The sequence below is a fragment of the Balaenoptera physalus genome (genome assembly GCF_965194825.1).
Source record: "Balaenoptera physalus genome assembly, chromosome: 1".
NCBI classification, from domain to species: domain Eukaryota; kingdom Metazoa; phylum Chordata; class Mammalia; order Artiodactyla; family Balaenopteridae; genus Balaenoptera; species Balaenoptera physalus.
In genome coordinates, this window is record NC_138882.1 from 129,080,024 (window position 1) to 129,104,023 (window position 24,000).

The following is a 24,000-nucleotide window of genomic DNA, read 5'->3' on the forward strand; positions in this document are numbered from 1 at the left end:
CTTTAGCCTCCATAGATAGCAATTCATGGTGGTTATATTTAAGGTCATTAGGTTCAACAGAGGAAATTCAACAAATAGGATATTGAGAAAAGCATGTCAGGTCAAGACTGATCACTGTTGGTCTTGGGGGCCTTGGAAGGGGCTCTACATCTTAAGTATGCTTCTTAGACAATAAGAAAATTAAATGCACAAATAGGAAGATTAAGGTGTACATACAGAATCATATAATTTTTGATGATAACTGCAGAAGCCTTACGCCAAATCCATTATAAAGATGCAGTTTTTACAAAATTCACAAAAATCTCCAGAGGAGGTAGTTTACAAACTTCTTAAAAAACATTATGGTCATAAATTTCTTTCTGATGTCTAACCCAAATTTATGAAACTGAAATTAAAACCCTAATTTCTTTTTTTTTTTTTAAATATTTTATTTATTTATTTATTTATGGCTGTATTGGGTCTTCGTTTCTGTGCGAGGGCTTTCTCCAGTTGCGGCAAGTGGGGGCCACTCTTCCTCACGGTGCGCGGGCCTCTCACTATCGCGTCCTCTTTTGTTGCAGAGCACAGGCTCCAGACGCGCAGGCTCAGTAATTGTGGCTCACGGGCCCAGTCGCTCCGCGGCATGTGGGATCCTCCCAGACCAGGGCTCGAACCCGTGTCCCCTGCATTGGCAGGCAGACTCTCAACCACTGCGCCACCAGGGAAGCCCTAAAACCCTAATTTCTTTAGGTATAAATGATGATCATTTGCTCATCCATATACATTCAAGGAAGCTATACAAAATGCTGAGTTTAACTCTGCAGAGATGCAGTGACATTTGGGAATATTCAGGGTCATTACTTAAAATAATCTTTAGGCTGGTAAAATATTTTGTGAGTCTCAAAGAATTTCTTAGTTGTTGATGAATCTGTCAAGTGTTGATATATATAGCCAATACTAAAGGTCTAGTAATGATTATTCACTTATAGATTATTCATGCCCTTTAACTTTTGTCCTGCTCCCTTTGGCTGACTGCCCCATACAACTGTTTTGCTTATTTGCAATTTAAATCTACCCATCTTGCTATTTGTTAGCTGATGTGGTTAAAAATATTTGTTAGTACTGTAGTTAAAATAACACTTAATCAAAATAAAATTATATATCACACATAGAATCATCATTTAAAAATGTCCCTACTTTTTCTTACTAATAATAGACTCATTTTGCTTTCTTTAACATACCATGTCATTTTCTTTTAGAATAATTCACTGAATTTGGTCCTCACTGATTGTCTTTTCTTGTTCTGTAAGAATAACATGGTCTGTACTTTTTATTGATGTGTTTTATTTGTTAAAAAAATTTTTTTTATTGTGGTAAAAGTCACATAATATAAAACATACTATTTTAACCATATTTAACTGTACAGTTCAGTGGCACTAAGTACATTCACATTGTTGTGCAACTCTCACCATCATCCATCTCCTGAATTTTTCACCTTCCTAAACTGAAACTCTGTCCCCATTAAACACTAACTCCCCATTCCCCCTCCCCCCCTAACTCCCAGCCCCTGGCATCTACCAATGTACTTTCTGACTCCATGAATTTGACTATTCTAGGTACCTTGTATAAGTGGAATCAAACAGTATTTGTCTGCACCCAATGTATACTAGAATGCATTTTTAAGGTTAACTTAATATATGTCCTGCAAACAGATTGTACCTTCTTTTTATTTTTTCCCTGTGCTATACAGTAGGCCTTTATTTCTTAGAGAATGTTCAGGTTCATAGCAAAATTGCATGGAAAGTAGAGTTCCCTTATATTTTCTGCTCCCTCCTCTGCACCATACACACAATCTTCTTCACTAACGACATTCTGTACCACAGTGGTATATTTTTTACAAGTGATGTAATTATATTAACACCTAAAGTCCATAGTTTACATTAGGGTTCACTATTGGTGTGGTACATTCTATGGGTTGGTCAAATGTATTATGACATGTGTCCACACTGTAGTATCATATAGAATAGCTTCACTGCCCTAAAAATTCTCTGTGCTCCGCCTATTCATCTCTCCCTTCCCCTAATCGCTGGCAACTACTAATCTTTTAAAAGTCTTTATGGTTTTGCCCTTTCCAGAAAGTTGTGTAGTTGGAAGCACATATTGATTGTATGTAGCTTTTACAAATTGACTTTTCATTTAGTAATATACATTTAAGATTCCTCCATGTCTTTTTATGGCTTTATAGCCCATTTATTTTCAGCACTGAATAATATCCCACTGTGTGGATGTACCACAATTTATTTATCCATTCACCTACTGAAGGACATCTTGGTTGTTTCCAAGTTTTGGCAAAAATGAATAAAGCTGCCATAAACGTCCACACACAGGTTTTTGTGTGGACATAAGCCTTCAGCTCATTTGGGTAAATACTAGGGAGCACAATTGCTGGACTGTGTGGTATAAGTACATTTAATTTTGTAAGAAACTGCCAAACTGCCTTCCAAAGTAATTGTACCATTTTGCATTCCCACCAGCAATGTGTGAGAGTTCCTTTTGCTCCACATCCTTGCTAGCATTTGGTGTCATCAGTGTGTAGATTTTGGCCATTCTAATACATGTATAGTGGTATCTCGTTTTAATTTGCATTTCTCTGATAACTTATGATGTGGATCATCTTTTCATATGCTTATTTGCCACCTGTATATCTTTTCTGGTGAAGTGTCTGTTCAGGTCTTTTGTCCATTTTAAAATCTAGTATTCATTTTCTTATTTTCTTTCTGTATTTTGGATAACAGACCTTTATCAGATGTGTCTTTTTAAACTATTTTCTCCTATCTTATATTTTTAATATAAAACTTTCCCATGATTTCTATAGTTATTCTTTCCCCCAGTTAGTATTCTTCATTATTTAAATTTTTTGAAACCTCATTTGTTCATATATTTATTCAAAATACATTTATTGAGCATTTTTATTTAGTATGTCCTAGATCATGGGAATACAAGAGGAAAAAGGCATGGTCCTTGACCTCAAAGATGCAATCAGTCCACCATAAGAGACAATAAAACTATTGCTACAATAGAAATACATGTAGGGTGTTATGGTAACAAGAGAGAGTTGTGACTCTTCTGGGAAAAAATAGGGCTAAATGAATAACAATGATAGCAATAATATCTGAGATTTATTTAGGAAGCTCTTAACTTTGTACCTGGCATCGTAGCCAAGAGTTTTATATACATTGTCGTATTTAAAGTTCACAGTACCTCTGTGAGGCATATATACTTTAATCTCATTAAATTAGGATTTCTGTTCAGTGAAGGACAACATGAACCAAGGAGAAAAACCAATGACAGGAGGGGTAGAACATATCTGAAATGTCTAAAACCAATAAAGGATTAAATATCTGTACTTTGTAGGAACACCTGCAAATAAACAAGGAAAAGATAGAAAACACAACTGTAAAATGGGCAAAGAATATGAATAGGCAATTTACAAAAGAGGAACTCTAAAAGGTTAACAAGTATATGAAGACATGCTCAAAAGTATTAGTATTCAGAGAAATGCAAATGCACATTAAAACAATGAGCTATCGGTTTACCCCTGTTAGAATGGGAAAAAAAGGAGAGCGAGAGAAATGACAAGCGGGGCATAGGAATCCTCATGCACTGTTGGTAGTAGTTTACATGGACCATCTATTTTGGAGAGAAATCTGGCTTTGCCGTGTGAAATTAAATATGCGTATCTTTTTCTCAGAGATTCTACTCCTCCTTCTTTGCTCACAGAATCCTAGCTTTTACTGGAAGCAGTTACCAGAGATCAGGGACAAACAGTGATTGACCTTGGTTACTATTAATCCTGTGCCCATTTGTCACATCTGGAAATAGGCATGTGACCAAGCCTTGGATAATCGCATGTAAGGGGAAGTCTGCTAGGAGGCCATTAAGATTGTCTTTCTTGATATGCAAGGATATGATACTTGGAGCTTCAGCAGCTATCCTGCTACCGTGACAAACAAATCAGGATCCCAGAGTCAATAGGCTGAGGTGGCAGAACAGGACTCTTGGTCTTTGAAGAAATCATTGAGTTTGCAAACCAACCTTGAAACCACCTTTCAGTGCACTGCTTGTCTTGCCAAGTAATTAAATATCTTTGGTTTAAATCACTTTTAGTGGAAGTTTCTGTTGCTTTTGGGAAAAATTATCCTCAGTAATGCAGTGCGCAAATGTTTGTTGAGTGAATAAATACTGGTTGCTATAATCATCATAAAACAAACTGTTCTTAGTCTCTATTTCTACAATAAGAGAGGTTAAAGAAGAGGACAAAATAAAGAATGCAGCCAGCATAATACTAAAATATATTGGTTGGTTATGAAAATAGCTACATTAGATCCTATATTTGTTTCCTAGAGCTGCCATAACAAATTACCACCAACTAGGTGGTGTAAAACAACAGAAAATTTCTCTCACAGTTCTGGAGTCTATAAGTTGGAAATCAAAGTGTTGGCAGGGCTATGTTCTTTCTGAAGGCTCTGGGGAAGCACAAATCCTTCCTTGCTTCTTGCTAGCCTTTGGTGGCTCCTAGCAATCCTTGGTTTTCCTTGGCTTTTAGTTGCCGTCCTCAACCATCTTACATGACTTTCTTCTCTCTGTGTGTGTCTCTCTGTGTGCTTTCCTCTTCTTATAAAGACATAAATAATTGGATTTAGGGGTCCACCCTAATCTAGTATGTTCTCATTTTGATCCTTATTTTTTAAAATTAATTAATTAATTAATTAATTAATTTATTTTTGGCTGTATTGGGTCTTCATTGCTACATGCGGGCGTTCTCTAGTTGCAGTGAGCAGGGGCTACTCTTCGTTGCGGTGCACAGGCTTCTCGTTGTGGTGGCTTCTTTTGTTGCGGAGCATGGGCTCTAGGCACGCGGGTTCAGTAGTTGTGGCACGCGGGCTCAGGAGTTGTGGCTTGCGGGTTCCAGAGCGCAGGCTTAGTAGTTGTGGCGCAAGGGCTTAGTTGCTCCATGGCATGTGGGATCTTCCTGGACCAGGGCTCGAACCCTTGTCCCCTGCATTGGCAGGAGGATTCTTAACTGCTGCACCACCAGGGAAGCCCCTTGATCCTTATTTTGATTACATCTGCAATGATCCTCTTTTCAAATAAAGTCACATTCTGAGGTTCCAGGCGTTCAAGAATTTTGGAAGGACACTATTCAATCCACCACAGATCCAAAATACTTTATTTCATCTAAAGCAAGAATATCTGAATTCTAAATCTTCCATTTTATTATCACATTGATATCTTTACTTTTAGTCTCTCCTATTTGTAATTTAGCTGATATAAATCTCTGTTGCAACCGACATATAACTTCTTATTATGTCATTATTATTATAAGTCAATTCTACATTATGACACTTTTTTATTGAACATAGGCACATTTATGCTGATTCTAATTAAAGGACATTATTGCTCAAAATGGTACAGACATCTAAGTGTACTGAGAAGCAAGCAAGCAAACAAATAAATAAAAAGGATCACTTAAAATTGATAAGATCTTAACTTATTTAGAAATTTTGATGTCACAGTACTTATTAATGAGGGCATATTTATTATAGAGATGTTATTTTCCCCTCTACCCATCTGAAGGTAATCACAAATTATAGTTCAGAAAATTACTACTCATCTGGGAATTGTAAGAGAAGATTTTAGTGTTGAGAAATTTGGAACTTTTGGGTTTTTTTAATATCCAGTTATTTCATTTATGAAATTACTTTAAGAAAAATTCCTTTAGTGATACACTTTGTGTTGATTTCAAAATAATTTTTGTTCTTTGTTCCTTCCCTTGTGTTCCTTAATTTTGATCTGATAAAAATAGCACTGTGATGGGCAAAGAACCTGGGTTTTATTTCCCTCAAGGTCAATGTTAAGTGCATTTCACAGCTCTTCTTGATAGACTGACTATCAAAAGGTAATAAATCTCATAGTTTCCTAATGTAAGCTCTGGACAAAGAAGCGATTTAACCATTATTTTATTTTACTTTTTTTGTCCAGTGTCTTCAATTTATTAACTTAAATATTTCAATTGACTGAAGTATATGAGAGAAAGAGAGGAAAATGTCTGTTCATTAAACTAAATTTGGCTAAATCAAGCCGTATGAGCAGATCATTTCTAGCACTGAGCAGCTGTGTTTCCAGATATAAAGAGAGGGAGGAGTGTTAGTTATTCCTTTAAAAAAAACACTAGAAGGACTCATTTTTTATAACAGTAAAAGTGATATGTGCTCTTTACAGAAAATTAAGAAAATTTTGTTTTCCACCTCTGTCTGGCAAATTCCCATTTATCCTTTAGTTTTAAGCTGAAATTCCTCAGGAAAGTATCCCCTGACTAGGTTAGCCTGCCCTAGGACATGATGACATCACCTGTACTTCTCCTTTGCTGAACTTCTCAAAATATAATTAGTAATCTGTGTAATTGTCTGTTCAATATCCACCTTCCCTACTACGTCTAAATTCCATGAGGGCAGGGGTCGTCTCTATTTTATTCTCATCTGCAATCTCAGCTCCTAGCACACTCTCCAGCACAGATAGATGAATAACTGTCGAGGGACTTCCCTGGTGGCACAGTAGTTAAGAATCCGCCTGCCAATGGAGGGGACACGGGTGCGAGCCCTGGTCTGGGAAGATCCCACATGCCACAGAGCAACTAAGCCCCTGAGCCACAACTACTAAGCCTGCACTCTAGAGCCCGTGAGCCACAACTCCTGAGACCGCATGCCACCACTACTGAGGCCCACGCCCCTAGAGCCTGTGCTCCACAACAAGAGAAGCCACCGCAATGAGAAGCCCGTGCACCGTAATGAAGAGTAGACCCCGATCACCACAACTAGAGAAAGCCCACGTGCAGCAATGAAGACCCAATGCAGCCAAATAAATTTAAAAAAAAGAAAAAAAAAAAAACTGTTGAGTGAATGAACAGGTACATGAATATTGAACATCCACAATCTCAATACCCAGGACTGAAAACTGCTAACATTTTAGTAAGCTTCCTTCTTATTTTCATCTAATTTTTTACATGGTTGAGAGATTATTCCATATACAATTTATTTCACTTAATATGATCTAGTTTCTCTTTGAATGATTATTTATTTTTAGTAAAGATGCTATATAAATCTATAATAAAACAAAAAAGTGTGAAGAATGGAGAGTAAAAGCCCTCTAAGACCCCAATATTCATTCTCAGATCTCCAGAGGACAGTAACGACTGTTCACAGTTTAAGTACCTATAGTCGTTTCCTATTTGCTGCTGCAACAAATTACCACGCACTCAGTGCCTTAAAGCAATCAAGTTTATCAGCTTCTAGTTCTGGAGGTCATGAGTTCAAAATGAGTTGGTAGAGCTGAGTTTCTTTTGCAGGTACTGGGGGAGAATCCATTTTCTTGCCTTTGCCAGCTTCTTGTGAAACTACTCACCTTCCTCGGCTGGTGGCCCTTCATCACTCTGGCTAATGTCTCTGTCATCACATCTCCTTTTCTTCTCGGATCCTCTTGCCTTCTTCTTATAAGGACCCCTGTGATTATAAAGGGCCAACCCAGATAATTCAATATAATCTCCCCAACTCAAGATTCTCTCTTTTTTTTTTTTTCAAGACTCTTAATCATATTTGCAAGTCCCTTTTGTCACTTTAGGTAAACACATTCACAGGCTCTAGGGAGCCATTATTTTGCCTACAACAGTACCCTTCTAGCAACTTTCTATAAAACACACAACTCCTCCCTCCCCTCCACACCACTCCAGTATCTTCCTAAGAGAGGCTTTCAGAATGTCCCACACTTTACTAAACATGGTATAATTACAGTATTTATTAAATGCCCTTGGGACTCCATAGAGTCTCAAAAGATGCTTAATGAATAAAAGCAATAAACAACTGAATAAAAATCAACTGAATAAAATCAGTTGCATTTGTAGGAAATTCTTAGCTCACGGAGAACTAAACTCTATCAGTTGTCTTTGTACCAACAGAACCATTGGCTTCTTGATTGACAAGGGAGCATTACACTACTAATAAGATATCAAGTTTTACATCACTAAAGTATTCAACATGATTTTCTGTCCAGGTCATAATGGCATTTTCATGACAACACAGGATTTCCAAAAATGATACTTTGAAGGGCATTTGCTCTACTCTTGCACTGAAGCAATGTTATTCTGCATTAGTTCTGAAGTTAATGAGAAGGTCATGAGTTGGAAACTGATTAAAGCCTAACAAACTATTATTTTTTTATTTTTATTTTTTTAAATAAATACCTTTTATTTTTCTGATTTTTGTCCTGGAACAGGAAGAAATACCAAAAACATTTTAATGCTGAGGACTAAAACTCCAAATTGGAAGGTACAAGAAGGTTGGTGAGAAGTAAACAAAAGTAATTGTATACCATCATATGAAAAGCAAGTCACATACAGAATAAAATTTGTTCCTGTACTATATCTACTAATTTAAATCATGATGCTAATAATTATCAAATTACAACTAAGTATTTTCTAAGGATATATGTATAGGACTATATTCTAGGCTATATTCTAGTTCCTGATTGGGTTCACAAGAAATATAAAACCTAGGTCTACCATATGTTCTTTTCTTCCTTTTTAAAATTGTGTTAAACATAATATAAAATCTACCATTTTTAAGTGTACAGTTCAGTGGTATTAAATACTTTCACATTGTTGTGCAGCCATCACCACCATCCATCCCCATAACACCATGTGTTCTTTTTTTTTTTTAACATCTTATTGGAGTATAATTGCTTTACAAGGTTGTGTTACCTTCTGCTGTAGAACAAAGTGAATCAGCTATAAAATTCAAAAAGAGTCATGTACCACAATGTTCATTGCAGCTCTATTTACAATAGCCAGGACATGGAAGTAACCTAAGTGTCCATTGACAGATGAATGGATAAAAAAGATGTGGCACATAAATACAATGGAGTATTACTCAGCCATAAAAAGAAACGAAATTGAGTTATTTGTAGTGAGGTGGATGGACCTAGAGTCTGTCATACAGAGTGAAGTAAGTCAGAAAGAGAAAAACAAATACCGTATGCTAACACATATATATGGAATCTAAAAAAAAAACAAAAAACAAACTATTATTAAATGGCTCACTGGAAGGAGGGAAGAAAAGTATTTGAGGCCAAACTGAAATGGAATTTAAGATGGTGCAAAATTTAAAAAACAGTACTAGAAAATGATATAAATATACTGGAAAGAAATGTTTTTGCTTCATTTTAATTGATTTTTTCCATATGTATTTTATTATGTATCTAATGTCCTTTTATTATCTTGCCCAAAGAAATATTTTGACTGTTGGATGTGAAATGTTTTCAGCAAATACTTGTGGTGCTGATTGTTGTAGGAAACAGATTTGCCTGTAGCAATTAAACTGTATAGTATAAACCACATTGCAAAACCTCTCTGAGGCCATGTTCTGACCCTGATTAAACTTATCCTTTCCACTCACTTCATTTTCTAACAAAATTTATTTAGTAGTCACAGAAGTACTTCTTATAATAAGTTAATGCAAGTCTATCTTCCAAATTGCTCTGGGCAAATGTTTAAGCCAGACCTCACTTGTATATGAGTCCTAAACCTGGTCCACTTCCTGTGAGTCTTATGTTAAAAAAAAAAGACACTACTATGCATTTAGTTGTACGAGTCAATATCCAAAAGTCATCTTTAAAATTGTCCTCTCTCCTACTTCCTAAATATAATCTATCATCATGTTCTGCTGGTTATAATCTTAAAATTCTTACTGGTTCTCTCCATTTTTCATCATCTTTACTCTTACCACTCTGGTCCAAGCTACCGTTGCCTGAACTGTAACAGCAGCTTCCCCAGTGCTCTACCTGCAGCCGTTCTCCTCTTTGGAGCCAGCATGATCTTTACCATTCTGAAGCTTTCCATGAACCTGACCCTCAAGGATTTGAAGGGAGCAGGCACCTGCTTAGCAATGCAGTTTCATCTTACAGCACTCTCTCTTTTGTTCTTGAACTGCAAGCACAATGTTATGAGTGATTAAAAAGCTCCTCTAATAAGGCAAGCTTCCATAGGTTCTTTGCAAGAGCTATTTCCTCTGCTTTGAAAGCTTTTCCCTCCCCTCCATCTTTGCCTCAATAACTCATTAATTTCAGTTCAGTCAATTTCCTCAGGGAAACCTAACCTGTTTTTTTCTTATAAGGTTTGGGTCCCCTACTAGGAACTCTCCTGTTAAGACTTTTACATTTGCTTAAATGCTTCTACTATTAATGTCTTTCTCCCCTGGACTGTAAGCTCCACGAGGGCAGAGACTTGCTCAGTTTTTGCTCTCTCTTCTGTTGCCTGTGACTAGCAATGCTTGGTACATAACTGGTGTTATAAATATCCACCGAGCGAATGAATAACACAATGGTGTTCTTGGTGCACAAAAGAGAAGAGAGAAAAAGAAGATATGATAGGATGTAGGTAAGAGGAGAGAGCAAGAATAAACACTGATCCAACACGAGAATCAATAGAGTCAATCTGATTTATTGTTTGATTAAAGAACAATAGTGAAAACAGCACGGAGAGACAAAAATGCTAATTCAAAAAGACACACACACTCTAATGTTCATAGCATCACTATTACAATAGCCAAGATATGGAAGCAACCCAAGTGCCCAGAAACAGACAAATGGATGAAGAAGATATGATAGATATATATGTGTATACACACACACACACACACAAACACACACAATGGAATACTACTCTGCTGTAAAATGAATGAAACTCTGACATTTGTAGCAATGTGAATGGACCTAGAGAATATTATGCTTAGTGAATACATCAGATAGAGAAAGACAAATACTGTATACTACTTATATACTACTTATATGTGGAATCTAAAAAATAATATTTGGGTTGGCCAAAAAAGTTCATTCGGGTTTTCCATAACATCTTACGGAAAAACCCAAATGAACTTTTTGGCCAACACAATACAAACAAATGTATATAGAAAAATGAGAAACAGGCTCACAGATATAGAAAACAAATTAGTGGTTACCAGAGGGGAGAGGAAAGGGAGAAGGGGCAAATCAGGGTAAGGGATTAAGAGATACAAACCTCTATGTACAAAATACATAAGCAACAAGGATATATTGTATAGTACAGGGAATTATAGCCATTGTTTTGTAATAACTTTTAATGGAGTATAATCTGTAAAAATGCTGATTCACTATGCTGTGCACCTGAAACTAATATAATACTGTTAATCAACTATAGTTCAATTTTAAAAAAAGGCTATTTAAAAACCCAGCATGGATAGACTTCATGGTTTACTTACTGTGAGGCTCAGGCATAAAAACTTTTATTAGAGAAGCCATGAATACACGTGTATAGATGTGTGTAATTTTGATCTGATAATCAAATGCTTGTTTTCTCTTTTAGTTGCTAAGTCAATTATTCATTTAATGAATAACTGAATTGAACTGTAGTCTAAATGCAGACTCAGGTTAACAATCTTTTTTTAAAAAGATTGAGATACAATGACATAAATATTGTATCAGTTTTAGGTGTACAACATAATGATTTGATATATGCATAGACTGCAAAATGACTGCCACAATTAGTCTGGTTAACATCCATCATCACATAGTTACAATTTTTTTCTTGTGATGAAAACTTTTTTCTTTTAAAATTAATTAATTAATTAATTTTTGGCTATGTTGGGTTTTCGTTGCTGCGCGCGGGCTTTCTCTAGTTGCGGCGAGCAGCAGGCTACTCTTTGTTGCGGTGCATGGGCTTCTCATTGCGGTGGCTTCTCTTGTTGCGGAGCAAGGGGTCTAGGCAGTGGGCTCAGTAGTTGTGGCTCACCGGCTCTAGAGCGCAGGCTCAGCACTTGTGGCGCACGGGCTTAGTTGCTCTGCGGCATGTGGAATCTTCCCGGACCAGGGCTTGAACCGTGTCCCCTGTATTGGCAGGCGGATTCTTAACCACTGCGCCACCAGTGAAGCTGATGAGAACTTTTAAGATCTATTCTCTTAACAACTTTCAAGATCTATTCTCTTAACAACTTTCAAATATACAATACAGTATTGTTAATTACAGTCACTATTCACAGGATTTATTTAAGTGGAAGTTTATACATTTTGAATGCCTTCACTCCTTTTGCCCACCTTCTGCCCTCTGCCTCTGGCACCACCAATCTGTTCTCTGTATCTGAGTATGGTTAACAATTCTAACCAAATTTTTTTTTTTTTTAACTTTGGGTTTATTTAATTAATTATTTATTTATTTATGGCTGTGTTGGGTCTTCGTTTCTGTGCGAGGGCTTTCTCTAGTTGTGGCAAGTGGGGGCCACTCTTCATCGCGGTGCGCGGGCCTCTCATTATCGCAGCCTCTCTTGTTGCGGAGCACAGGCTCCAGACGCGCAGGCTCAGTAATTGGGGCTCACGGGCCTAGTTGCTCCGCAGCATGTGGGATCCTCCCAGACCAGGGCTCAAACCCGTGTCCCCTGCATTGGCAGGCAGATTCTCAACCACTGCGCCACCAGGGAAGCCCCTAACCAAATTTTAAACTATGCTATTTCACATATTAACAGATTAAAAAATTATTATTTCCCACTTTGAGTAGTGTTTAAAACTGCTCATGTGTCCTACATTAAGGTCTGAAGCTGGCCACCCCATACTTGAAAATCAGTGGTTCAACGAAAAAAGAGAAATAGAAATCTACTTCTTTCACATAACAATGAGTATTTACTTAAATCCAAGAGCTAATGACAGACTTAATGGAAAAGTGCCAAAGCCATTCTTTTAAAATTAAAATGAAACAAGAAAATCTTCTGAAATTAATATATTAATATTAAGCCATAACATAAGCCATGAAAATGAAATATTGATACAAGATACAATACAAGAAATAATACTGGAAAGGAAGAGACAAAAAGATAATTTGCAGATAACATTACTGTAAAACTAGGAAAGCCAAAACAATTTGTGAAACAAAAGTTTTAAATAATTTTGAATATTAAGATAATTAAATAATTCTTATTAAAATAATGAAAAAGCAGTTGGACACAAAATATGACCTGCATCCCAACAATAACTGAACAGAATACATAATATTATAGATATTATTTATAATCATTTATATATATATTGCCTACATAATGAAAAGAACATGCATTAAGAATAACAACAAATGTTAAAAATGCTTATGAAGTAGCTTAATTTAGTGACCTCTGACTTAAAGTTTTACTGAGAAATTTAAAAAAGGAACCACAAATAAATGAAACTACCATCTTCCTGAATGAGAGACTAAATATGATAAAGATGTCTGCTTCTCTCAAATTTATTAACAGATTTTTCATAATCCCATTGAAAAAACCCAAATAGTATTATTTTTTTTATAAATTGAAAGAAGTACTATAAAATTCAGTTGGAAAATTACCAGGCAAAGTCATCAAAGAATTTCATGAAAAATGAAGTGTACTGAAATGGTTAGCCCTAATGGCCAAATATCAAAACATATTAAAAGCAACAATAATTAAAATAACATGGGGGGACTTCCCCAGTGTTCCAGTGGTTCAGAGTCTGCCTTCCAATGAGGGGGACGCGGGTTCAATCCTGGTCGGAGAACTGGGATCCCACATGCTGTGGGGCAACTGAGCCCGTGAGCTGCAGCTGTTGAGCCCACGCCACAACTAGAGAGCCTGTGCGCTGCAACTACAGAGCCCACGTGCTCTGGAGTCTGTGCCCCACAACTAGAGAGAAGCTTGCTCACCACAACTAGAGAGAAGCCCGCACCCTTCAATGAAAGATCCCATGTGCTGTACATAAGCCCCGACGCAGCCAAAAATAAAAATAAATAAATAAATATTAAAAAAAAAACATGGTTCTGGCCCCAAACTAGACACCTATTTTAATTGAAGAGAACAGAGTCTAGAAATATTCTATTTCTTGTAAGAATTTAATACAAGAGATATCATGAGTCAATAAGAAAGGTAAGCATTATGTAGAAAATTATACTGGATAATTAAATACCAATTTTGATAAAAGTACTGGTAGATCATTATGGCAATGGCTCCCACAGAATCATGTCTCCCTGTTTCTACATCCTTGTGTCTCTGGGTGTGGACACACCACAAAGTTTTGGGTGGTTTGTTATGCAGCAGTAGTCAACATATTAAAACATCTTATAGAATATACCAAAATATATTCCAGATAGTTGAAGAGTTAAATATACAATTAAAAGAAAATAAAATTTTTGATCTGAGACCTAAATAAACTTGAGGCATTCAGGTACAAGACATGGTGGTAGTGTGCTAACTTTCTTGTCTTCACAAGAGAAAGCCTGAAATTTGACTACCTAACATTAAAGATATCACAAAGTGCAAAAGCAAGAGAAACAAAATGGAAAGAGAGACAAGAGACTGGGAAAGCAATAGCATAAAATATGGCTAGGGTCAATGTCACTTCTTTATAAAGATATCATTCAAACTCATATGTAAAACAAAGCTATGAACATAAACTTTACATCAGAGGACGTACAGATATTTTATAAACACAAGACATCAGATCTTGATAGTAATTAAAGAATTAGAAGTCTAACAACCTTGAGGTAACATTTTATCCCAAGGAATTTAGAAAAAAATGGTATAATTTGGTCTTAGGTTGCGTATTTTGATGGCACTGTAGATTTGTACACTTTGGAGAGCAACATCATTCATAGCCACCAAAACTTTTGTATCCTTTGACTCAACATTCCTACTCCAGGAAAATTATCCCAAGAAAGTAATTCGCAAGTGTAAAAAGCCAATACCCAAAGATACTCTTTACAATATTATTTTAATAGTAAAACGTTGAGACTTTGTATTGCCCCAAAGAAGGGCAATTACTTTGGCTGAGGCATAAGAATTCCATGTTACCATTAAATGTTAAATTTATGAAGATTAGGAAGCAGCATAAACACATGTTAATGTCGTGCTAGATGCAAAGCAGAATTTAAATGCATATAATGAACATAATGGAATGAATACACAGGATCTTATTAAATCCTCATACTCTGAGATGTCTTAGCTCTATAATTACAGAAGAAACAAAAATTTCACTAATTTCTCCATGTTCATACTTTTAATAGGTAATAGACCCCAAGCCTGTTAGTTGCAGCACTCACCCATCTTTTCATTTGTAACTGATCCAATTACTCATCTTTTTGTGCCCCAAAGCTTACTCTTCCCACCACATCATGCTTCATATAGTCAAAGAATTGGCAGCCCTACGCGAAAAAGGAAATAATTTCTTAAAGTTTATGGGTTCACACGTTTTTCTCTCTCACCTTTCAAAAAAGTTTTAAAATGTTACATCCATTTTACGACATAAAAATCAAAAACGTAGTCAAGATAAACTATCCACGTCCTTCATCTACCGTGCCCCAGTTACCCGGGAAACTCAAGGTCTGCGGAAGCGCTGGCTCCTAAAGGCGGGCGAGGGACCAGGAGGCGGGGCAGGCGTCGCAAAGAAAAAAACAAAACAAAACAAAACTACGCAAAACCCTGCCCCGCGCTGCTTTACGGCACTCGCTCCGCCCCTCCAGGGGCGCGAGGCTGAAGCCGGCAAACATGGTCGACACCTGTTTTCTCGGCCGGGGTTTCACTACCCTGGTAGGGTTACTGCTCTTGCCCTTCGGCAGCTTGGCCGCTAGTCAGATCGAGGTAGGAGTCAGGCCCTCTGAGCGACAGGGCCCTGGGGGGACAGCTGTGGCCTGGCTGTCAGCGCCCAGCAGATGTCCGATACACAGCCGCCGAGGGAAGCCTTCTGGAGTCACCCACCAGCCTCTTCCTAGGCTGACTGGGCTGTGGGGAGGGTGTCGCAGGGGACGGGATAGGACAGTGTCCGTCTGTTTCAGCCTTTTAAAACGGTGAATGAAAAGAATCAAGTCCTGGGCGGCGGGGGAGGGCCTGATCCTTTGCTCAGACGAGCGTGCAGTCCCTAGCAGGTGAAAGGTCAGCGCGTGAGTGCCGCACCTACTTCCCTGCTACCAAACTACAACGCTCCCCTTTAATAGGAGTCAGATGGATACGGTGTTTAATTTTTGGCTCACACTACGTTCTGGCGCGTTACAAAGCTTTTACTATCCCCTGTACTCTGATAATACCTTCGTCCAGTTCTGCAGCCTACATCTCTAGCATCGTTTTTCAGAATATCCAGCTGGCTTAGGGGCCCAGATAGTCAGCAGGCAGTTGACAATTTGTGTCCAAAGTTTTATGTTCTGCCTACCCCACCTCCTATGGGGTTGCTCCTAAGCTAGAAACCTAGGGTTTTAAAAAATTAACTCCTCTCTTTATTTCACATTTTAATCATCACTAAATTCTATGTTCTGAACTTTTAAAATTGCTTTCGCCTGTCCAGTTCGACTGGCTTAATGCAGGCCCTGGTCATTTCTTGCTTAGATTATTGCAATAACTTTATCTTTTTTCTCCAGGCTTCCAAACTCCCTTACTTTAGTCTTCATCAAATGTAAACCTGATCAGGTTATTCTTCTGATTGAATCTTTGCAGTATTTTTTTCATTGCATATAGAATAAAGTCTAAACATCATGATCTGGTCTCTAAGCAGAGACTTTTCCAGTCTTCATATAGGACCCCATTCTCCCCACCATCTCAGACCTTGAGCTTAGACCAGCGGCTCAAAACTTTTTGAATACACACCCCTACCAGTTAAAAAAGAGAGAATGCACTCCCTCTTTCTCTTTATGAATTATTGCTAATTTGTATATTCAGTATTTATAAAGCATATTGTTTAGATAATGTAAATATATATAGAAGTTCTATTTTCCTTATTTATTCTAGCAGGTTATTTTGTATACTTCATTTTGGATACCATTACCTTTTTCTGTAGTTACACAGTTGTGCTTTTTTACATTACCATGTTTTATTCCTCCAGTTTCTTGTTTGCTCATTTACTAAATGCAGTAAAAGCTAACCTCTGTAGAATCTTTCCCTATCCTTTACTTTTGCCTTTACAGTTGTAATTTGTGCACTTAGCTAGTGTAGCACTAGTCTCTTATAACCCATGTATGCTTTGTACTTTATTATTACATCATCTTTCACTTAGAGGAAAATAGCTGCCTAATTGGTCTGGCTCAAGTCATTCTTTTTTCTTTCCAGTCTGTTCTCCAAGCTGCAACCAGAGTAACTTTTAAATATGCAAATCCGATCATGTCACCCGTATATACCTTAATGGTGCTTTAAGGATAAAGAACTAAATCTTGATTATGACCCGTAAACAAGGCCTTGCATTCTTTGGCTCCTGCCTACACCTCCAGTTCTCTCTCCCTCTCTCTCGTTTTCAAACTTCTAGTTATGCTAATCTTTCAGTTTCTAGAAATTTTTAAGCTTCCTTCTGCCATTAGGGCTCATGTTCCCTCTGTCTGGAATTATCTTCCCTCTTCTCATTAACTTTTGGATCCTAACCAAATGTCACTTCTCTAGAGAAACCTTCCCTGACATCCCTGCCTGCCCTTCCCCCTCCCATTCCCTGATCAGGTTAGGTCCCCCTATTATACTCTTTTATGATACTGTATATCTTACCTTTATAGAATTTGTAGTTTGTCCTTATCTGCTTAATGTATGTCTATCAAGTTGGATAGTAACCTCTTTGGAGGCAAGTACTAGCACTGTTTTTGCCCATCATTGTATTCTGAGCACTGAACAGGGACCGGCACATGGTAGCCAATGAATGTGATGAATGAATGAATGTTACATAGTAGTGTAATATGTTTGCATGCTTGTCTTCTTTATTGAACTCTGGGATTCTTGAGAGAAAGCAGCATGCTTTTTAGTGACTTTTTTGCATCACTGTACATTACACGGTACCTGGCACATAATAGGTGCTCCACTAACTATGTGTAGAATGAATGAATAACTTTCCAGTGTCCATATTGTCTAAACAATCACAAAAGAGTTTGCCATCTCAATTTTTTCACTGAAGTCTTAATGATGTGAGGATTTTGGAGCTGGAAGGGACATTAGAGGTTATCGGGTCAACTCCCATTTCTACATGAGGAAAATCAAGTCTAAAGAGCTAAATGACTTAACCCCAGTCTCACAGCCAGATCTTCAAATTCCTAAACCACTATAGCACATTGCTTTCTTTAGCATCTATGCAGCTGTTGAGAAAGTTTAAAAAGAAATGTATATATGGCGCTCACCCACACACACACACACACACACACACACACACACACATATGCACACACACACTGAGTGAATTTTTTATTTCATTCTTTCTGAAATTTTCTTGCCAGCTGAAAATTAAAACAGCTAATATTTGTTACACAATTACTATGTTCTAGTCACCATTCCTACATTCTGTGAGTCAGGTAATGTTATCATTTTATAGGTGGGGAAATGGAAGTACAGAGAAATTAAGCAGCTTTCCTAAGTTTATACAGCTAGTAAGTAGTAGGGTCCAGATTTGAATCCAGGCAGTCTGACTGTTGTAGTAATTAATACTGTTTAGGGGCAGATCTGAAATCATTATGGTTTATATTCACTATTATTTTAATATATAATAAAAGTCATATTCATTAGGTGTCTGGATGGTATTGGATGCTGAGGTTTTTAATGTTCCATGATGGTAAATATAATTCAGACTTTAACAGATTAGCAAAATGGTATATGGAAGTATGCTAGAGAATGTGTTTAATCACATATATTGGTGAGTTAAAATAAAATAATAGGAAGCACTCAGCACAGAGTAGGAGCAAATATTGAATGAAATTTCAGCAGGAAGGGTATATATGTGAAAGAAGAAATGAAATAAGTCATTCACAATTTGAAGATTGAATGGAAAATGAGAAGCATGAGGAAGAGCTGACTGCATTTGAGATAAAATGTTTAAAAACAAAAAGCCCCTCTTGCAGTAGCCTCCCGCTCCCCCAAAATAAAACTATTTTGTCTTTCATAAGGTCAGATACTAGAATATTTATAAACTTGCACAATGATGGCTTAATGTTATTACAACTGTAAAAACTCCGTGAATCTTAACTGTCCTTTATCAGTCTTTATTCTGGGAAATGTGACTTTCTTTTAAGCTTTTTGCTATTATTTGACTAATAGGATCAAGCAGAACAGTTCTTTAGAAGTGGCCATACGAACAACTGGGCAGTTTTGGTAAGTGTATTCTGTAAATGTATACCTCGTTGTTTACATTAGATGTGTATCTGAGAAATTTTGTGTGAATCAAATTCTTAAAAATAAAATTTATATCTTATAACAGAAATTATTTTGATATGGCTATATTTTAAATTGATCACATCAACTAATACCCTTTGTCTAAAGTGTGTCTGTCAAGTGGTGATGTGTAAACACATGGAAAAATAAATTAGGGATCCTATTGTGAAAGGGAGCATTTTATAAAGTGTAGAGTTATTTTAATGATGGAAACTAGTAATTGTATTTCTTATCTGTAATATTTGTTTATAGATACTCTCTACTTTGGCTATTTTGTTTTTATTTTTTAATTGTTTTTTTGTTTACAAAAATAAATGATCATTATAGAAAATTCAAGTTATACAGAAAAGTTTAGAAGACAAATTAATTTTATGTTACTGTGATTAAATAGAATAGCAACATGGGTTCATGACTCATTTTCTTGTTCTTCAGGAACAAAAACCTTTTATATGCTACTGCCTCATAAGAGATTTTATGACGGAATTGAACAAAAGCTGCTCATGATAAGGAGATAGGTTTTCAGTGACCACTTAAATTGGGGAAAACTATGAGGAGGCAGGCCATGATCCACCAATTTGAGAGGATAACTTGCTCTATAGGAAACTAAGGGCACTTCCAATTAGTCTCTCTATAGGAATTCTTAAAAGAGGGAATAACTGCCTATGTGCAGACAGCTAATTGCCAAAGGGCTCATCTTTTAGAATAGGAGCCTATTAGCTTATACTACACACACATTGAAGTTTTCCTTGTTCTGGGAAACCTTTAACTGAGCCCCTCTCTAATCTCAGCAACCTAGGTCTCAGATGAGAAATAGAGGGTGAAAAAATTACTTCTGAGTATTTGACAACTGCAGTTTTCATGTTTTGTGCAATATTTTACACATTAACTCAGACTTAGTAGAGTGATACTTCAATAAATTATACTTTGTTAAGTGGAAAATTATGAAATTTGACCAGGGCCAAGTTGAAAGTATAAAACGTATATTCCTTTAAATGTTATGTAGTTCAAATTAAAGAAAATATGTATGTGTGTGTGTGTATATATATATATATATATATATGTTTTTCCTCCCAGTTTGAATTAATTTTAGTCTTGACTAGATGATCAGAGGTAAATGAAATGCCCCTTTGCTCTTGTAATATGATTGAGAAAACTTGCCACCACAGGGAGATAGAAGGAAAATCGGATTCTATTTTAGTTTCAGGATCTGCTTTGAATAAAGCATTTTTGTCTCTGTTTAATAAAAAAAGTTACAAAGATAATCCATACTCATGGTTAAAAAAAATAATACTGATGGGTAGTGATTTTGTTTCTAGCTTTTTGGTTTTGATTTCTGCTAATGTAAGCAATATTATAGTGAAAATCCTTGAACACATATTTTTGCATGCTTATATGAGCTAAATCAAAAAATAAGTACATTTTCAAACTTGATATATGTTGCAAATAACCCTCTTAGAAGGTTTATATTAGTTCACATTCCCATAAATAGGATATGAGTGTTTTGTCCTCATATCTATAGTATTTGCCCTTATACTATTGGCAAGGGTATGACAATACCCTTGCCAATAGTACGAATTGTCAGACTTTTGGATACTTACCAATTTATGTTTTTTTTTAATTGTTGTATAACTACTTTACAATGTTGTGTTAGTTTCTGCTGTACAACGAAGTGAATCAGCTATATGTATACACATATGCCCTCCCTCTTGGACCTCCCTCCCCCCAACACCCATCCCACCCATCTAGGTCATCACAGAGCACCAAGCTAAGCTCCCTGTGCTATACAGCAGGTTCCCACTAGCTATCTATTTTACACATGATAGTGTATATATGTCAATCCTAATCTCCCAATTCATCCCACCCTCCCTTTCCCCCCGTGTCCACACATCCGTTCTCTACGTCTGCGTCTCTATTCCTGCCCTGCAAATAGGTTCATCTGTACCATTTTTCTAGATTCCACATATATGCGTTAATATACGATATTTGTTTTTCTCTTTCTGACTTACTTCACTCTGTGTGACAGACTCTAGGTCCATCTACCTCACTACAGATAACTCAGTTTCGTTTCTTTTTATGGCTGAGTAAGATTCCATTGTATATACGTGCCACATCTTCTTTATCCATTCATCTGTCTATAGACACTTAGGTTTCTTCCATGTCCTGGCTATTGTAAATAGTGCTGCAATGAACATTGTGGTACATGACTCTTTTTGAATTATGGTTTTCTCAGGGTATATGCCCAGTAGTGGGATTGCTGGGTCATATGGTAGTTCTATTTTTAGTTTTTTAAGGAACCACCATAGTGTTCTCCATACTGGCTGTATCAATTTACATTCCTACCAACAGTGCAAGAGGGTTCCCTTTTCTCCACACCCTCTCCAGCATTTATTGTTTGTAGATTTTTTGATGATGGTCATTCTGACTGGTGTGTGGTGATACCTCACTGTAGTTTTGATTTGCATTTCTCTAATAATTAGTGATGTTGAGCATCTTTTCACATGCCTCTTGGCCACCTGTATGTCTTCTTTGGAGAAATGTCTATTTAGGTCTTCTACCCATTTTTGGATTGGGTTGTTTGTTTTTTTGATACTGAGCTGCATGAGTTGTTTGTATATTTTGGAGATTAATCCTTTGTCGGTTGCTTTGATTGCAAATATTTTCTCCCATGCTGAGGGTTGTCTTTTTGTCTTGTTTGTGGTTTCCTTTGCCGTGCAAAAACTTTTAAGTTTCATTAGGTCCCATTTGTTTATTTTTATTTCCATTTCTCTAGGAGGTGGGTCAAAAAGGATCTTGCTGTGATTTATGTCATAGAGTGTTTTTTCTATGTTTTCCTCTAAGAGTTTTATAGTGTCAAGTCTTAAATTTAGGTCTTTAATCCATTTTGAGTTTATTTTTGTGTATGGTATTAGGTAGTGTTCTAATTTCATTCTTTTACATGTAGCTGTCCAGTTTTCCCAGCACCACTTATGAAGAGACTGTCTTTTCTCCATTGTATATCCTTGCCTCCTTTGTCATAGATTAGGTGACCATAGGTGCATAGGTTTATCTCTTGGTTTTCTATCCTGTACCATTGATCTATATTTCTGTTTTTGTGCCAGTACCATACTATCTTGATTACTGTAGATTTGTAGTAGAGTCTGAAGTCAGGGAGCTTGATTCCTCCAGCTCCATTTTTCTTTCTCAAGATTGCTTTGGCTATTTGGGGTCTTTTGTGTTTCCATACAAATTGTAAAATTTTTTGTTCTAATTCTGTGAAAAATGCCATTGGTAATTTCATAGGGATCGCATTGAATATGTAGATTGCTTTGGGTATTATAGTCATTTTCACAATATTGATTATTCCAATCCAAGAACATGGTATATCTCTTCATCTGTTTGTGTCATCTTTGATTTCTTTCATCAGTGTTTTATAGTTTTCTGAGTACAGGTCTTTTGCCTTCTTCGATAGGTTTATGCCTAGGTATTTTATTCTTTTTGGGTAAATGGGATAGTTTCCATAATTTCTCTTTCTGATCTTTCGTTGTTAGTGTATAGGAATGCAAGATATTTCTGTGCATTAATTTTGTATCCTGCAACTTTACCAAATTCACTGATTAGCTCTAGTGGTTTCCTGGTGGCATCTTTATGATTTTCTATGTATAGTATCATGTCATCTGCAAACAGTGACAGTTTTACTTCTTCTTTTCCAATTTGTATTCCTTTTATTTCTTTTTCGTCTCTGATTGCCGTGGCTAGGACTTCCAAAACTATGTTGAATAATAGTGGCAAGAGTGGACATCCTTGTCTTTTTTCTGATCTTAGAGCAGATGCTTTCAGTGTTTCACCATTGAGAATGATCTTTGCTGTGGGTTTGTCATATATGGCCTTTATTATGTTGAGGTAGGTTTCCTCTGTGCCCACTTTCTGGAGAGTTTTTATCATAAATGGGTGTTGAATTTTGTCAAAAGATTTTTCTGCATCTATTGAGATGATCATATGGTTTTATTCTTTAATTTGTTAATATGGTGTATCACGTTGGTTGATTTACCTATATTGAAGAATCCTTGCATCCCTGGGATAAATCCCACTTGATCATGGTGTATGATCCTTTTAATGTGTTGTTGGATTCTGTTTGCTAATATTTTGTTGAGGTTTTTGCATCTATGTTCATCAGTGATATTGGTGTCTAATTTTCTTTCTTTGTGATATCTTTGTCTGGTTTTGGTGTCAGGGTGATGGTGGCCTCATAGAACTTGTTTAGGAGTGTTCCTCCCTCTGCAATTTTTGGAAGAGTTTGAGAAGGATAGGTGTCAGCTCTTCTCTAAATGGTTGATAGAATTCACCTGTGAAGTCATCTGGTCCTGGACTTTTGTTTGTTGGAAGATTTTTAGTTACATTTTCAATTTCATTACTTGTGATTGGTCTGTTTATATTTTCTGTTTCTTCCTGGTTCAGTCTCGTGAGGTTGTGCTTTTCTAAGAATTTGTCCATTTCTTCCAGGTTGTCCATTTTATTGGCATATAGTTGCTTGTAGTAGTCTCTCACGATCCTTTGTATTTTTGCAGTGTCAGTTGTAATTTCTTCTTTTCTGTTTCCAATTTTATTGATTTGAATCCTCTCCCTTTTTTTCTTGATGAGTCTGGCTAAAGGTTTATCAATCTTGTTTATCTTCTCAAAGAACCAACTATTAGTTTTATTTATCTTTGCTATTGTTTTCTTCATTTCTATTTTATTTCTTTTTTAAAAAAAATTATTTATTTTTGGCTGTGTTGGGTCTTTGTTTCTGTGCTAGGGCTTTCTCTAGTTG

The 24,000-nt window shown here is 36.5% G+C and overlaps 1 protein-coding gene and 1 long non-coding RNA gene across 4 annotated transcripts in view; one reads left to right on the forward strand and one right to left on the reverse strand.

The window, feature by feature from the left end:
* Positions 1 to 1,334: 1,334 nt before the first annotated feature.
* On the reverse strand, positions 1,335 to 15,440 carry LOC309641573. Its single transcript, XR_014252695.1, has 2 exons — positions 15,317 to 15,440; positions 1,335 to 7,538 (listed from the first exon to the last, which is right to left on the reverse strand). It is a non-coding gene; the product is annotated as an uncharacterized lncRNA (long non-coding RNA).
* A 97-nt stretch (positions 15,441 to 15,537) lies between these two features.
* PIGK (phosphatidylinositol glycan anchor biosynthesis class K) overlaps positions 15,538 to 24,000 on the forward strand; it is a 142,460-nt gene continuing 133,997 nt past the window's right edge. Inside the window, exons 1-2 of one of the 3 annotated variants that reach the window (XM_082420761.1) lie at positions 15,538 to 15,692; positions 19,101 to 19,154. In XM_082420761.1, coding sequence (XP_082276887.1) covers positions 15,600 to 15,692; positions 19,101 to 19,154 — 147 coding nt within the window. In that variant the 5' untranslated portion in view covers positions 15,538 to 15,599. The remainder of the gene's footprint in view (positions 15,693 to 19,100; positions 19,155 to 24,000) is intronic. The other 2 variants (XM_082420759.1, XM_082420760.1) reach the window with 2 other exon arrangements.